Consider the following 17,604-nt stretch of genomic DNA (forward strand, 5'->3'; position numbering starts at 1 on the left):
TACACTTTTTCATCTCAGAGGCAGTGTGAAATGAAAGCAGAATGGAGGGGAGCCGGTGGAAAGGGCAAAAGACAGAGGGGAGATTGGAAACAGTGGGGAGTTGGCGAACGGATGAAAAGCACTGAGCAAATTTCATTAAAGTGATCCATCATAAATGTGCTCGGCACGCACACACGCTCACACACTGGCCGACACGAAACGACATGCCTCGGAGAGCCACTCGGAGAGCGGCGATAATCTCAGAAGCTAATAACAGTCCGTTTCAGTTTAGTCCACAGACTAAACAGAAGCCTCGGGCGCAGAGAAAACATGCAAGTTACTACCATGTAAGTAACTCATGAGTTACTACCACACTTATATAACCAGCGCCCGAGGATTAATACAATGGTGCTTACAGGTTTATAGTTATTACAGTTAGTTGGTAGATTGTTGGAAATTAGACCTGGAGCTTAGTGCAAAACAAGATAACAAGTTAAAACTCTGAAGGAGGGTAGTTCCAGACTCACCTGAGAGCAGACAAGGGGGGGGGGGACACCAGCAGAAAGCAATTTCATTATTTAAGGATTGACTTAAAGGTGACCTATTATGCAAAAGTCCCTTTTTTTCAGTGTTTGTGCACAAAAATGTGTTTATCTGTGGAGCATTGGAGCCACAAACTGTGACAAAAGACCACCCGTGGTTTCTGTGTGAGCTGGCTAAACACTACAGCCTGACTCTGAACAACCGGGTCATATTACTCTCCCACTGTGATGTCACAGAGGGACCTATTTTGGGGGTAACCCCGCCTGCAATCTGAGAGTCTTCACTTCCCTGGGGAAGGGGCGTGACATTTCCTACACGTTTTGACCAATCACAACAGACTGGGCCGGCTGGCCAATCAGAGCAGACTGGGGTTCATCGGGAGGCGGGGCGTAAAATAAATCCAGGCGTTTTAGACAGAGGGTGAGAAGAGGAGCTGCAGGACTGGGCGGTATGAGAACACTGATGCCTTTTCTGAAAATTAGAGCCACCTTTTCAAGTGGTAACACAAATTAAAAGTATGAACTCAATATGTCACCTTTAAGATGTGGTGTCGGTGAAGGAAAATAGATATCATTATAAGGGTATTTCATAAGAATAATCATCTGTGGAGGACACAATTTTCGAAAGTGCACGTCACCTCCATCCTCAAATACAGTGTTCCCGGTCTCAGGATCATGGATGTATTAAGAATCAAGCTCTTAATCAATCATCTTATATGTCAAAAGAGGCCATGAGAATACCACTTCTTTACATCCTTATTTGCATATTGTCGTTTTCCTCCTCGTTCATTGATTCAGTTTGAGCTTGTGTCCAAACATAATGTTTTCAAGGAGGATGCTCATGCTCATCCCCACCTGCACATTCATGATGACCCAGGAATTCAGCCTCTGTGAACAGATCTGACTTTCCATATGCTATATTCTATATTGTCTTGTATTCGTCTCCTACCGGAACTCACGTTGGTAATTGTGTCATTCAAGGTCAATCAAACATTTTATAATAGTGATAAAAAGAGAAGGCACCTCTGCAAGAGTAAGCATGTAGTCTGCATCATGCTGAATAAACCAGGGTTCGGATGAACTGAGATATTTAGGACAAGCTGATGATACATAAAAACACGAAACAACTGCTCATCTTATTTGTTCATGGCCACTGACTCTGAGCAATCAGAGTTCATAACTTCTTTTCATTTGACTAACTTCATCAGATCCACAAAGGGCGACATGTTTTCGCTCCTGTTGGTTTGTTTGTCTCAGGATTTGGCAAAAACTGCCGAACGGATTGCCATGAAACTTGGTGGAAGGATGGGACCTGGGCCAAGAGAGGACCCAACATTTTGGGGGCAGATGCGGAAAACAGGGCATCTCACATTTGTAGGGCACTGACATCAATGAGTGTGTGAACTTGGTCGCAGCTTGAGCGTAAGGGGAACCGCTGGGCCGTTCCCTGCTGAGGGCCATTTGATTTTGTTTCTGTAACTGTTGACCTGGTGAAGACGAAACTCGCCTCTCATGACATATAGTAGAATGTCACTTCATTCAAATTACAGTATGTGAAACAAGGTTTGTATTTCATCTGATGGGAACTCGGTACACAGAAACGAGTGCTGACTAATGCAGGATACAATCGCAGAGTGCCGGTGTTCAACATTATTGCCGACACGCTGATTCTGTCGGGCTCCGTAATTACGTCTTTTACTGCTTTCTAAAAAATCCCAATAAAAATTGTTGTTTTGTGGAGAAGATGTGGCGCAGTTTCTTAAACGTTAGTGCTGCAATTTTTTTTTGTTAATGCTGTTCGCACCAAAAAATTGCCTCACTGCTGTGTTGGGACGGAAGGCAGTAAAACTCGGAGACTAATATCGGAGATATAAAGCAGGTTTTCCTGCCGTGTTTTTTGTTCATCTCCTTCTGTCTCCCCCACTCACTCTCTCGTCCTCCAGCCCCCCACCTACGCCAAGTAGGTGCTGCTGCACTTTTAATCTCCCTCCTCCTCGCTCCTCTCATCCCTCCTCTGTCCTTGTCGCTGGGCCTCCACTCGTCGTCCTGCTGTCGTCTCCAATGGGCTGTGGTCCAAACCGAGAGGAGAGGATGGGGGAGATCAAAGCCTCCCGTTGCTCTCGGAGGCCACCAAGATCAAAGGCTGGATATATGAGCCGAGACACACACACACAGAATACATCCCATCTCATATCTATACAGGAACACTGCTCCAACTGATAGAGTTGGTCTGAGGGGACCGACAAGAAAATGTTTTCAGGAGTTCAGTTTCGATTGGTGTGTGTGTGTGTGTGTGTGTGTGTGTGTGTGTGTGTGTGTGTGTATACGTGTGTGTGTTTTTGTTGGCCTCACACCAACAACTTTCAGGCGAGTTCACTGTTGCAGACAGGTGGGTGAGGTGGTGGTCCGAGTCGTTTTTGGTCTTTAGGTCTTTCTCTAGTCTCTTGACGTAAAATCACCCGTGTTTAATATCATCTATATTCGTTCTTTAGTCTTCGCTCATGCAGACAGTGGCATGGCGTTGTCATCAGCTCTTTCCGATAGAATCTAGTTGCAGTCTTGTGAATAGTGACCCTGCAGGATCCCCAGTCTTTACAAACTCCCAGACTGTGACTCCTGAAACCTTGTCTTTAGAGGTGAGTGTGTCTGTCAGACCAAACTCTTCTAGTGTATGGAAGCATTAGATGAGTTATTGATCAAACAAGCTGATACATTTTTTTTAACATTTGTATTTTTCTGCATGTTCCCAGATTCACAGTCACATTCATTTATCATTATCACCTCCTCTGTGTTTAAAGGGGCAGTACGCGATTCTAAAGCAAAACACGATTTGTAAAATCGAACCATCCGTGAGCTGTTGCTTTTGTGTCTGTGCGCCTCAAAAAAATCCGGGTTTTCAGCTCAGCCCAGTCTCAGTAAATCGAAAACAAAAAAAATAATGGTGCGGACTGCAACTCTGAGTGTGCTAGCTGGTGGCGATACCACTCCGCGGTTTTGGCCTAGTGGTTAGTGCGTCGGTCTCCCATACGCAGGACCCGGGTTCACGCGGCCGGAGCAGCAAACTAACAACATCAACAAAGAGAGAAACAAGCTCTCTCCAAAATCGCATACTGCCCCTTTAAGTTCTGAATCAGCTGTCCAATGCATTTCATTTCCATACATGAGAAATAGTAATTATGACATTCAATGTGGGACATGTTGCAGCGTTGTCATTTTTTTTGCAGAACTGAGTTGGATCCCCCCCCCCAAAAAAAGTTTAGCTTTTAATAACCACTGGCCTTATGTGTCAGTAAAGACAAGAGGGACATTCAGGAGGCTCCAGAGGTGTGTGTCCACATGTTGCTTTCATTTACCATCTGCCACGACGCACATGAAATACGTTCGGCCTGACCAGAGCTTTGTTATTCCAAGGCACGGCTGGGGATTGTGTCCTGGAGCTTTGTACCACTTGTCCGAGAAACCCAGTCGCAGTTGTTCTGTTCTTTTCTACTTTTCCACTTTTCCGGCGCAGCAGAACGAGCTGGAAGCGACGACGACATCGTACCGCATGAAGATGTTACGGCTAACATGCTGACTCTGAGCCATCAGAGTGCATAGCTCTTTGTGTCCACCTAATGAGTTTTAGTCCACTTCAGTCCTTTGAGGGTTCGTCTGGTCGCTCTCCAGCTGAGTGTTTTACAAACTAGTCACGAATGGTCTGTCTGCTGTTTGTGGCTGGACGGGTATAGAGTCCAGTCAGGGTTTAGAGCGACTGCATGAATACATGACTCTGTGGGGCTCAGAGGAACTGCAGGGTCGGGGAGAAGTCTCTGTGGTATTACCTTTCTCATTACACACATACGTATTCTAATGAAAGATAGTTTTGTGTTTAGGTCTTTCATTTCATAATATCTATAATAACGTAATTACCATAATAAGAATAGTAATGGGTTGTATTGACGACTCCAAATGTATCTGGTCGGGTTTGGTGACTTTACAATGAGCTCATAAATTTGAAATGTCACCATATTTTTATATATCAACATCACAATGTCCTGTATTTCTATGACATACAGTATTGTATTTATGTATGTCTTTATCATAACCGATGTGCATATTTTCTATGAAGGCTCAGCATTGAGTTTATGGTTCTTTTATTTTATGAATATTGAAGGGACCGTTGAGAGACTGTGTTTATTGTGAATCTAGACCTAGAAACAGACTCAGGACCGAGAAGAATAATTTTCATAACTACACTCAAATTCAAGTTGCATGGAAGAAATGGTCCTTGATTGGCAACATGAAAGTGCTGTGTAGGAACTCACACATGCATCCATCCATCCATCATCTATACTGCTTCATCCATTAACGGTGGCGGGGGAATGTAGGAACTGTATATTTCAAATAAATTATTCTCTAAGGTCTGTGTTAAACAACATATTTGGAAACTGATAGTTAAATATTGTGATTTCTATGGTATTAAACGTTTCCTACCTTTCACCAAAATAAAATTGAGTGACTGCGACAGAATCATGGAAAGTTATTACTGAACCTCTTTTAGCTCGGTCAACAGTAACACCTTGTAATGATGATGAACAATTTACAACTGGAAAGAGATGTCATATGTGGGCTTCATACATTGTTGGGTCCTGTTGTTGCAGTTAGAACCAGACAGAGGACGCTTCAAGACAAGTGAGATGTTCCAGGTGTTGCAAGGGATGAGGAGAAGAAGCACAGTGCAAGTCTCTCTACTTTTACTTTATCAAGAGTATAAAACACTACACACAACAAGCCTAATTTTAAACACTGTTTAGACATCTTCATATTTGTTACAGAGCGGCGAAGTCTATTAAATCCTTTCTCTTAACGCCTAACATGTTCCGTCGTCTATTTCTTCCGCCTCGCGGAACCTTTGCGCTCACGTTGACTCTTGTTTCTCCCCGGACAAGAAAACATTTGCGGGCCGTTTCCGGGAGACGGTCGCGTTCGCTCGTGTGTCGGTGCCGCTGCTGATGGAGAAAAACATAACATCGCCACACAAGCCGCAGTTTGTTTGAGCGACGACGTGACGGAGCAGTGGCGTGAGGATGAGTCGTGTCCCGCAGAAGAGGCTGTACAGCGAGCTTCCGGTGTGGGTGGTGGAGGACCACCACGACGTGAGTCACCGCGTGTGTGTGTGTGTGTGTGTGTGTGTGTGTGTGTGTGTGTGTGTGTGTGAGAAACCTCCAATAACCTGAGTTATCAGAGGGATCACACACTGCATGGTGATGATTCTTACTACGATGCCACAGGAATAAACTGTGGGACAATAAATGCAGCTCAAAGTTCGAAACACATGCTGAGTGTTTCTCATGGAAACAGACGGTTGAACATAAAACGGGGGAAAAGATACCAGAAGAAATGCAACATGAAACATAAAAACCCACATGATGATGATGATGATGATGATGATAATAATCATAATAATAATAATAGGCCCAACAGTCCCCTTATGAAAACACATTTAAATCTGCACCAAATTGTTCACACTCATAGATATCAGTCAGATTCAACACTCATATGTTATCCCCTGGGGAAATTTTGGTGGAAATCTCAGAAAACAATCTGAAAAAGCCAGATCTCAAAAGAAAGTGGGAAAACATACTGCATCCGCCCCTTTGTCCAATTACACACCGACGAGTAATGGGTTGTTCCATCTGTTCACTAAGCTTCATCCAGTAGTGTTTGTGTGATCCTGCTGACAAACCTACAGGGAGTTCGGGGTAACTTCTGTGGCATAAAAATAAAAAAAGTATAACATGAGTGAGAAACAAAGGATGTATCAAGGAAAAAATATACCCTTTAACTATCGCTGCTTTTTAGAAATTCACCAAAGCCTGAAATCATCCAGAGGGACTGAATATTAAAAAAATGCAAATGTCCACAGATGTTGCCCCTTGACATTTTTGTACAAACGTTCCTGCCATTCCCATCGTGAAATTTCCAGAAATTGTCCGACTGAGCCCATGGGTGAGGTCGAATTGTCTTTCCTATCTACTATTCCTTGACCTCAGTGGAAAACGTCATGAGGTCAAGGAAAGGTGTAAAGGAGGACTGACAGGACTTAGGAAAAGCGTGTGTGTAAGGTTGTTTGTCTCTATATGGAGCCCTTTGATAGGCTCGCTACTTGTCCCAGGTGTATCCTGCCCTTCGATAGGCAGGCGACCTGTCCCGGGTGAATCCTGCCCATTGACTATGTAGAAAACTGGACTTAGTCCCCGGATCTGGAAAATGAAGCTAATGCAGAACTGTATTCTCTGTACTGACCAGCAGAGGGCGACTCCACTCATTGTTTCTATAGAAGTCTATGACAAAATGAGTCAGTAAACATTTTACTGAGGAGTTTATGGTTCAGTTTTTACTTTCAAGTCTTCTTCAATACATGATGTTAATTTTGTAAGTCGTGGTCTCAAGCACCGTCAACATTAGAGCCTGGATACAGCCCCCGAGACCCTCAAGTGACGAGGAATAGCAAATGTGAATTTGCGCTCTTATCCTAAAGGGTTGTTGACACGTCAAAAATATTGCAGATAACTGAAATAGAAATCACACTCACAATACTTTTTAACATGTGTGAAATCAGTGCAGTTAGCCATACTTAGTATAAAGAGTCACTCCAAAGCATGATTTGGGGTTTTGTGTATCAAAGTTACTAATGAATCACCAAAGTTCCAATTTTATTGCTTATGAAAACGGTGGTATATAAAATATGTTAGAATAATTTACACAGAAGATTCTGAATGGTGTATAGTATAAAGTAATTTTCTCATTGAACTAATGACATGTAGGTGGTGAGTCACATCTACCGCGCCATTGCATCCAGACACCTCCCACCCAGGAACATAGCGATGGTCCATCTGGACTCCCACCCCGACCTGCTCATCCCCGTCAACATGTCTGCTGACACAGTCTTTGATAAGGACAAACTGCTCAGGTATGGGTTTTCTTTTCACACAGTAGGTGGTAGTTCCCACTACAGTCAGTGGTAGTTCCCAGTACAGTAGTTGCAGTTCCCACTACAGTCAGTGGTAGTTCCCAGTACAGTAGTTGGTAGTTCCCACTACAGTCAGTGGTAGTTCCCAGTACAGTCAGTGGTAGTTCCCAGTACAGTCAGTGGTAGTTCCCAGTACAGTAGGTGGTAATTCCCACTACAGTCAGTGGTAGTTCCCACTACAGTAAGGTGGTAGTTCCCACTACAGTAAGGTGGTAGTTCCCACTACAGTAGTTGGTAGTTCCCACTACAGTAAGGTGGTAGTTCCCACTACAGTCGGTGGTAGTTCCCAGTACAGTCAGTGGTAGTTCCCAGTACAGTAGGTGGTAATTCCCACTACAGTCAGTGGTAGTTCCCACTACAGTAAGGTGGTAGTTCCCAGTACAGTAGGTGGTAGTTCCCACTACAGTCAGTGGTAGTTCCCACTACAGTAAGGTGGTAGTTCCCAGTACAGTCATTGGTAGTTCCCACTACAGTAAGGTGGTAGTTCCCAGTACAGTAGGTGGTAGTTCCCACTACAGTCAGTGGTAGTTCCCACTACAGTAAGGTGGTAGTTCCCACTACAGTAAGGTGGTAGTTCCCACTACAGTCAGTGGTAGTTCCCACTACAGTAAGGTGGTAGTTCCCAGTACAGTAGGTGGTAGTTCCCACTACAGTCAGTGGTAGTTCCCACTAAAGTCAGTGGTAGTTCCCACTACAGTAAGGGGGTAGTTCCCAGTACAGTAGTTGGTAGTTCCCACTACAGTCAGTGGTAGTTCCCACTAAAGTCAGTGGTAGTTCCCACTACAGTAAGGTGTTCTCAAGTTGTCATGGAGTCTCTCAGTTGAGAGCATGAATTTTTCTTCTCTCCAGTGAGCTGAGTATAGAAAACTGGATCATGCCCATGGTGTATGCCGGCCACGTGTCCTGTGTGGCGTGGCTGCATCCGTACTGGGCCCAGCAGATCGCAGAGGGAGAGCACAGGATGGCTGTGGGCAGAGACGCCTCCACCACCACCATCAGGTCAGATGCACACTCCTACAGAAAACACCCTTACAGGAGTCACCATATACACTTGATCATAATCTTCATGGAGTGTCCGTCTCTGCCTGTCTCCTACCCCCGCAGGGTGACCAGTAAAGACAACTACTTCCTCAGTGATGGTCTCTACGTTTGTGAGGAGCAGCTGGAGAACAGTAAACCTCTCAGACTGAGCGTGGTCAAAGTCAATCCTGTCCGAGCAGCTTCACTCACAGGTTTGTGACACTCACAGGCATCTCACAGATGGAGGGTTTTCTTATCTCATCAATAGACCTGCATTATTTGACAAGTGGGATAAAACTTGATAATGTTTTAAGCAACAGATGAATATTTTAGTTTCCTCTTGGTTTCAGGGGGTTTGTTGTTCCTTATGCAAACCAGGTCAGTGTTTCGCACTGAGTTGTGTTGTGGCAGTTTGAGATGCAAATTACCGCAACAAAAAGAAAGATTACCCTGATGGAACAGCGGGACAAGTCGTGTTCATTTTGAGCATTTACGTGAGTTTGCCTCTTCCTTTACAGAGTTGCTTTTGATCGCTCATGTTGGCACTGCAGTGACTCACCCCTCTTTGTCAGCGTCAGTGGGACCAGAACTCAAACCTGCTGTCGGAAGAATATCAATAGGGAATAACTTCACACGGTGAATGTTCTTTTAAACTGTAAAAAGAATCTATCAAACTTAACTTAGCTTGTTAAATCTACCTTCCTCTCACTGTCTCTGTCCGAGGGATGGGTATCGTTTGAATCTTTATAGATTCCGATTCTGCTCACCAATACCTGTTCTTATCGGTAATCTTTCCTGCCACAAGCCATTAGACTGTACAACACCTCACCGCTGTCTGACAGAGACACTCTTGACTCATGTCATCTTCTTATGCACATAACTGGTACCTGATTACACACTTGCACTAATATTCTGTACATTCTTTATATTTATATTCCTCATACATATTATAGTTCTTCATTTTTTTCTTTCTTATATATATTTTTTTAATATTTTGTACGGTGTGTTGTGTGACAGATACCTGCTGCTGTAACACCGAGCTTGTGAAGTGCTTGTTCTGATCAGCAGATCCAAATCAATGTCGTGCTGCCTTAAATGTTTGTCCAGATTCGACCAGGTACGACACGACATGCAGCTAATAAACTTCACACATTTACTGTACTTTGCCTTGTTGTCACTTGCTCCGTTAAAGAACAGGCAGACTTTTAACTGAGAGAGAGAGTGAGATTTTTTTGATTTTTGAAAACAACTTTAATTAAAAAATTCGCACAAATGCACTAAAAATAAAAACCAAAAATAAATCAAAGAATGCATTAAATTAAAAAAAGTAATAAAAACACAGTGGAAGATGAGCTCAATGTCCAGAAAGGGGTCTTCCGAAAACGGGGGTTTCGGTCCCATTAAAATAGACCCGCAGCATCCCTCTTTCTTCACTGTCCAGTCTTTTGTTCCACTCAGAGAGAGAGAGCTGGGCCCAGAGCGCTGCACGCAGCTCTACACCAAGTTAGAGTTGTTTTGTTGCTATGAGAGGTGCAAAAACATGTCAGGTCTTTATGAAAGTGTAGTGAGACAAATTAGGCCAGAGTGAACCACTGGATTTCTCATTACGCTTTTTGCCACATGCTTCATTTAGCAGAACTGATAGTTAAACACAAGAAACAAGATCAATACAGAGACCAAGGAGCTGGTAAATGTGCTTCACCATGGAACAGTTTGATATACACAAGGTCAGGCAGAGCCTGGTGGGAGGGGACCTGCAACCCGCCCCCACCCCAACCACCTGCTGCTCTGTGGTCATGAAAGTGTGTGTATGTGTGCGTGTGTGTGTGTGTGTGCGTGTGTGTGTGTGTGTGTGTGTGCGTGCGTGCGTGTGTGTGTGTGTGTGTGTGTGAGAGAAAGCTTTTCAGGCACCCACTCAACATGTGGTGTTGATTATTTTAAACTCGTAAGTGAATCCATGCCTCCGTGTCAAAGATAGGTTTATTAATAACCTATATCACATGGCAAATATCAAGTAGCTAATGGCTGAAAATCTTTTTTGCATACATTATAGTTGTATCAGGTTATTGTGCCAATCCCCTGTTGTTACTTTTAATCTCATAACTATTATTCTATTCTATTAATTTCTAGAATTTATTTGTAATCTCTTTTTAATGTTCCCTTTCATTCATCTTTTTCTCTGTCTCTTCTTATCATTTCTACATCATATCTTTTATTCGTCCACTTTACTAATGAGGAAGGACGATGGTTGATTCTGCTTCTCTGACGTTACATTTCAGAGCAGACCACCACAGAGCAGAGGTTCTGTATGAAGAGGGCTCGAACTGGAGGAGCCAGCCACGCTCAGCCCCTGGCCACTGACACGCCGCAGCCAGCGGAGGGCAGCGCCGGCCAGGCAGCGGAGTGGAGCAGTGGGACCGGTCCGGGAGATGCTGATGATGGAGATGAAGGATCAACCAGTTACGTCGTGAAGAGAATATCTGCATGTCTCAGTGACACTGAGCCGTACATCTTGGACATTGATTTGGATTTCTTCTCCTGTAAGAATCCCTTCAAGGAATTGTACACACAGGTAAACCCCTCGACATAATGTGACCCACTTCACAGAAACTGTTATACATATAGATTGAAGGAGTTATGTGGTGTTCTGATCCGTGATCCTATACAGGACACGTGCCTCTGTGTGAGGCAACTAATGTGGTGTACTGTTATATACATTTCATTTATATCTTAAAAATACTTTAAGATATTAGATAAATATGATGATAATCATGTGGATGGTTGTGATGATAATTTCCAGTATTTATTTTTAAATCAGGTCTAGGTGGTCTATACCACCTAGACCTGATATTTTCACATTTCTTCAAAAAAACATCAACACTTGTTCACAGACATTGTGGAATCATCATCATATCATCTCCTCTCTGCTCCAGTCCGTTGACATTTTCACGCATCGCTCAGACTGATGGCACATTCACACCAGACGCGACGCAAATTATTCGCACGAGTTGATTGCAAACAAAGACTGCAAAGACGCGCCACTGAGTCGGGCTGCACAAAGATGCAAAATTCGCGTCAGTCACTTCAGTCGCTCGAGTTGAAATATTTGAAAAAAACATTTGGTTTGAAAAAGCGACTTAACAGGTTTTGATTGTATCTAATAATTGTTTACTACAAGCATATCATCATTTACAGCCTGAGGCATTGTGAATGTGCTCATTTATATAAGACTTTGTCAGTCTACATAAGGAACTCACCATCGCAACACACAATATTCTGAATGTTGAATTGACGTGTGTGTGTCTCTCTCTGTGTCGTCTCTGTGCCAAGGACGAGTACTGCATCCTGAAAGAGCTCTACAGCTTCACTGGACCGGGCCCTAATGCTGACGAGGTCACGCTTCCTCTTTCTAATCATGAATAGTTCTCAACACAGTAACACACAGCAGTCAGTCCACCCTCTGAATGTCCTGTTTGCCTATGAACATGTATGGAGATCCACAATTGAAAAATTTATTTGAAAAAATCTAATAAAAAAATGACCTCTGATCTAGGTTGTAGCAGTGGTAGTAATGGAAGTCGTAGAACATTCTATACACTGTGGATACTACTACTATACACTGGTTATGGGCAAGTGCTCGAAATGGAAAAAAACAAGTGCCAGTACTACCTATATTCACATGTTTATCAGCTAGTATTTTCAAATGAATATCTACTACATTATGAATTTCTGCAGAGAAAAAAAAGATACCAGGAGATATTAGTGTTGTCCACAACATACATCTATTTAAATGTATAACCTGTCCAGTAAATTGTCTAAAAACGACTGGACCTTTGTGACACATATGCCTGACTTGTGTACATTACATTACATTACATTCATTGAGTGTATGTGTGCGTGCGTGCAGGAGGAGCTCGATGAGTGTGTGAGTCGTCGTACACATCAGTTGGAGGACCTGGAGGCAGCGTTTGCTGATCTCCTGGAGGACGATGGGGAGGAGACGGTGACGCGCTGGGCCAGTAACCCTGGGTAACGCTTTTCTGCTACAGCTCAGGCTCGGTTTCACAATTTTCACGTGACATTGTATTAATAAACATCAAACTTTGACGCTAATGCAACTCTTAATGGATAATCAAATGAATACACTTGTAGTTTTGTGTCTCTGGAGGAGGGAGTCCCTGCTTGGACTTGAAAAACAGTCACTTGACTGCTTTTCTTTCTGAAGTTAGCCAAAAAAATTCAGTTCTTTGAGTCTGAGAGTCAGCAGCAGGGGTCCGTGTTCATGGCAGACATTTTGACTCGTCACTGCAGGAGAAGCACAGATTCCAACTAGAGCGTCACTCAGTCGAGCACATACCCCTGCCGAGGCCAAGCCGTCCTCTTTAATTCCATCTAACATGCTCATAGATGACAGTCCACTAAATATGCATGATTTCTTGGCGGAAATTTGTGAAAGTTGCCTTATCTCTCGATGATAAAAATCCCTGTATCCGTCTCTTTGATCCACTCCAAGATGATCAACTTGATTATTGTGTGTTTTTAACAATTATAGCACTTTTTAAAGTGGAAAGAACATCTTACTGTGCTGTGCCTGAGAAAGTGAGAATATAACTGAATATAGCTATGAGTGTACCCATGTAAGGACTAAAGCTGAGGTATGACAAATGTCAAAAGCATCCAAAGAAACTCACAAATGTGTGTATTTTCTCCCTTAATAATTTGCGACAACCTTTGTTCGTCGTTTCAATGTATTATGCCGCTTTTCTTCATAAATGCCTCATTAAAAAATCGTAAATTGCAAAGCAGCGTTATGTGTTATATTAGGGGTAAAAATGAGGAATGGGATTGGGCCTAAGTGACTCTCCAGCAGATAGAGATGAGAGGACAGACTGGCGCATGTGTGCACTGACTTTACTCCTCAGTCGTTACCTGATCGTTATAATCGTTCCCATAAATAAAAAATTGCCATCATTTGATGTCGTGACTGACTCATTGTACATGTCACTGGAGTGTGTTCGGGTCATTACATGGAGGATGAAATGGCCACAAGAGCTCAGCAGAAGATGAATGTGGGTCAACGTGGATCATCTGACTGTGTCGTGCTTGTGTTTTCAGGATGGCTTCGTTAGCCCGACTGGTTTTCAGTCTGAAGTCCAGAACCCCGTCCCCAGACTACGAGATGGTGAGAACAATGTGAATGTGCATGTGTATGTACAACAAAAAACATATCTTTGTGATAGCTATAGTTACACAGTTACTCGGTGGTTGTTATTCTGTATTATGGGTTAACAACAGTAAGTCTATACAATTATTAATTCTTAGCCAATGCTCCTGCTGTGAGCTGAGGGATCAGGGCAGTGACGGTTGGACAAAAATACATACTCTGTACATACCCAGATGTGCCTTGTCATAGCATTAGGTCCTCAGCCAAAGCCGGGCTTTCTGCCCCCCGGTCTCGGCTGTTCCCTCTCATGTTCCCTCTCAGGTCCATCAGACAGGACTAACATGTGACTCTGTTCCCTCTCATGTTCCCTCTCAGGTCCATCAGGCAGGACTAACATGTGACTCTGTTCCCTGTCATGTTCCCTCTCAGGTCCATCAGGCAGGATTAACATTGGACTCTGTTCCCTGTCATGTTCCCTCTCAGGTCCATCAGGCAGGATTAACATGTGACTCTGTGGAGCTGCCTCACCACATCAGCACAGATGAGGAGATCGACAGACTCGTCTCAGCTGTGCAGCTCATTCTGACGCCCCTGCCCAAACCTACGCTGGTCACTGTGTCCAGGTAAAGAACACAGGATACGCCAGATTGTCTTTGTAAAACGCACTGGTACATCAAACAATGCTCAACGTGTGTGTGTGTGTGTGTTTTCAGGTCCAGTCTGGATGAATACTGCCCGGTAGAGCAGGTGGACTCGGTCCAGAGCAGAGTGATGGCGGTGCTGGAGGCCCTGTATGGACCTCTGGATTTACACAAAGACTATGACCACAGCAACACAGAGATCACGGACTGCCAACCACAGGCGTCTTAACACACACGAACACACGTGACAATTTCAAATACAGCGGACGTGCTGATTGATATAAATGATGCTGTTGCACTGAGTCTTCAACTGTAATTGAGTCTTTTGTCCAGCAGGTGGAACTTTGAGGCACTGTGTCCTGACTGTGTGACATGTTAACATAACAAGTGTTCATAGCAGCTCTTCATCCTGGATTTAGATTTAGAAGAAACCAGATTACTGTGAATATCCGGGTCAAATGATAAGTCTGGTCATATTCTGTTTTTTCCTTACAGTCAACGAAAACCAACCCCGAACGTCTCCTACCAACAAGTTCTGTGTCAATCAAAACTCCCCCGTGCCACAGAGCTCCGTTGTTGTAGAACTATGAACACAAATCGGTGAGCGACACTCTTGCACTGGCTGATGTTACCATGACTAAACACACTGTAGTTTATTTTGGCTCAATCCCACTCGCACTGTCCTGCTGTTGGATCACCAGGACCAAATATGTATTTATCCGCCACCAAAACTAGTGTCCAACAGACGCTCCATCTCCTCCTGCCTGAGGAAAACACTGCGTCAGTTAAAGAGCCAGTTGAAAAAGGATTATGTTCAGTCGACGTGCCCGGACTCTGTGATCATAACACAAACAGAATATTCCCAGCACTATTATTTAAGGAAGAATGTATTTATATGTGCTGTGTTAGTTTTATTATAACTGGTCAGTGATTATACTGGTATGGCACTGGTACTGACGACACTTGTCCACGCTTGTGTGTACATGTTTCAGATTTTTCCGAATATCCTTGGAAATCTACATGTTTGATATTCTTTTATGTTTAAACTAGTAAATTCTGTGCAGTGTTATCTGTTGAACTCTGTATTAAATAATTCAATAGCTACACTTGCTGTCCCCCCTGTCCTGGGTAAATATTAAAAAGTGTTTAAGACATTAGATTTTCCAAGGAAAGTTAGTAATTCATTGTCATACATTGGGAAAAATGATGGATGTGTGTTTTCAAATTTCCGAGTCCTCCTTTAACCTTCTGTAAACTGACAGCAGATGTGTTAAAAAAATGTTAAAGGCTGTTTCATGTGAAAAACATTCCTCAGCTGTTTTTAATATCTCAGATCACAAGCTCTCAGCTGCAAACATAAAGTATCCCAGCGCCACTTACATGAGAACGAGGATTTACAGTTTCCCCACAAAGTAAAAGATAATTAAAAATGATCTTCTCTGGAGAGACGTTTCCACACATGAAACGATTATTGATTTATTATTATAATTAATGCAACATTTTCATGTAGCCTGTTTCAGAGGGTTAAATATATATATAAATGCACCCATAAACGCTGGAGAAATTTAAATGAATGATTGAGGAATGATTTTACTCAGTCTGTTATTTGCGTCCCAGCACCCCTAAAAAATAGTTTGTGTTTTTTTCTTGTTTGTGCCCTGCGGTAGCCACACACACACACACACACAGCGAACCCGACGCAAATTATTGGTGCAGATTTCATAGATAGATGAAATAGACATACAAAGTCAATGCAAAGATGTGACTAGACGCATATTTGTGTGTTTTTGCAGAGCAGATCTCAGTCTGTCACTGCTCCTCACGTTGTAGGTGCGCTCACAGAGCTCTGCTGTGGTCTTATTAACTTTACTAGTGTAGAGCCCGTTCTGTTTGGCCCGCAGTACTGCTGGTTGCAGTTTTCTTTTTGAAATGGCAAATGGAACGCCCCTTTGAGTCGGAATTCGGACTAAGGACATCGGGAAAAAAATCTAGGTATAATGGAACGCAGCATGAGTCCTGGAACTCAGGCCAAACCTAAAACTCAGTCACGAACCAACCAACAGCTTCAGCCTCATCGCTACATCCTCCCGGCTGGCATGGCTCTGAAATACTACTCAAACTCAACAACTTCACCACTCCTCCGTGCATCTCTGCCATCAAAACATTTCAACTTCTACTCTAACCCTGTTACATCCACAGAGCCTCCTGTAGAAAGTTTTCTTACTCCTGGTCTGACCTATCCACTCATTCCATCCCTCCCCTCTAGTCAGCACTTCCACAATGCCACTCAACATCACAACAACCTACACGTGCGCTCTGCCTGCCTCCGCCCCATAGTCAAAGCACCCCAGCCTGTCCAAATCCAACCACATCTGAAATTTGCTCTGTTTAATCCGATCCCTAAACAGCAAGGGCCTCAAACTCAATGAATTCATAACTGACATAATTTGGACTTTCTCTGCATAACTGAGACATGGAAAAAAACTGAGGAATATTTTTCACTTAATCAGACCAACCCCCAGATACTAATGGATAAGCCACACATCCATGGGCGTGGTGGTGGAGATTTATAGGCAAAACATCACTGCAAGGTTACTGCCGTCATCTATCTATCTGACTCCAAAACCTCTGCGGAACTCCTGGACATCTTTAACATCTTCAACTTCACCCAACATGTACATTTTCCAAGCCATGAAAAAGGATACACACTAGACCTTGTCTGCATCACCATTAGCAATCTGTCCAGCTCTGACCATCTGGCTATCACCGTGGACATTCTCATCCCAAGCCCCCCAGTCAACCAGAAGCACTCCGTAACTTTACGGAATCTTAAATCCATCCATCCCTTCTCCCTAGACTCCCTTTTGGCCGACACCATCCCTGACTCTGCTCTCATCCAGAACGCCTCCCTTACTGACCTGGTCACAACCTACAACAACACCCTCTCCTCCTGTCTCAATCAGCTCGCTCCCATGAAAAACAAGACTGTCTCCTTCACTCTCTCCGCCCCCTGGTACACCGATCATCTCCATCACCTCAAATCCATAGGGCTGTTGACCCCCCTGGGGTCTGGGACACCCAGTGACCAAGGGCAGCTGGAGCTTGGAGGAGATATCACACACATGGTGTGAAAGGTGAAGCTTTCTGGGAATCTGAGTTATTCCAGTCTGTTCCTTTGTCTTTGGAACAAAGGACCACATGATTAAGTCCTCCATTTTGTGAGGCACAAGGGTAAAGAGAGAATTT

The 17,604-nt window shown here is 43.6% G+C and overlaps 1 protein-coding gene across 3 annotated transcripts; it reads left to right on the forward strand.

Moving 5' to 3' along the window:
• Window positions 1–2,756: 2,756 nt before the first annotated feature.
• Window positions 2,757–15,515, forward strand: c5h5orf22 (chromosome 5 C5orf22 homolog). Of its 3 annotated transcripts, none has more exons than XM_047332005.1 (11): window positions 2,757–2,910; window positions 5,162–5,656; window positions 7,328–7,473; window positions 8,383–8,532; window positions 8,638–8,765; window positions 10,833–11,125; window positions 11,884–11,946; window positions 12,461–12,582; window positions 13,669–13,735; window positions 14,147–14,340; window positions 14,431–15,515. In XM_047332005.1, exons 2-11 carry the CDS (start codon window positions 5,588–5,590, stop codon window positions 14,585–14,587), a joined length of 1,389 nt encoding a protein of 462 aa, XP_047187961.1. In that variant the 5' UTR covers window positions 2,757–2,910; window positions 5,162–5,587; the 3' UTR covers window positions 14,588–15,515. The 3 variants fall into 3 exon arrangements, with proteins under 3 accessions (XP_047187961.1, XP_047187963.1, XP_047187962.1); XM_047332007.1 differs by having other exon boundaries at window positions 2,759–2,910; window positions 14,201–14,340; XM_047332006.1 differs by having other exon boundaries at window positions 2,775–5,656.
• Window positions 15,516–17,604: the final 2,089 nt, after the last annotated feature.

The sequence above is a fragment of the Scophthalmus maximus genome, chromosome 5, assembly GCF_022379125.1.
Source record: "Scophthalmus maximus strain ysfricsl-2021 chromosome 5, ASM2237912v1, whole genome shotgun sequence".
Taxonomy (NCBI): domain Eukaryota; kingdom Metazoa; phylum Chordata; class Actinopteri; order Pleuronectiformes; family Scophthalmidae; genus Scophthalmus; species Scophthalmus maximus.

Bases quoted from the DNA above. Each gene is read 5' to 3' on its own strand.
- c5h5orf22 (XM_047332005.1), top strand. From the start codon at position 5,588: ATGAGTCGTGTCCCGCAGAAGAGGCTGTACAGCGAGCTTCCGGTGTGG. The intron at 11,126-11,883 runs GTAAACCCCTCG...CTCTGTGCCAAG, and splicing joins TCAAGGAATTGTACACACAG to GACGAGTACTGCATCCTGAA. The intron at 11,947-12,460 runs GTCACGCTTCCT...GCGTGCGTGCAG, and splicing joins CGGGCCCTAATGCTGACGAG to GAGGAGCTCGATGAGTGTGT.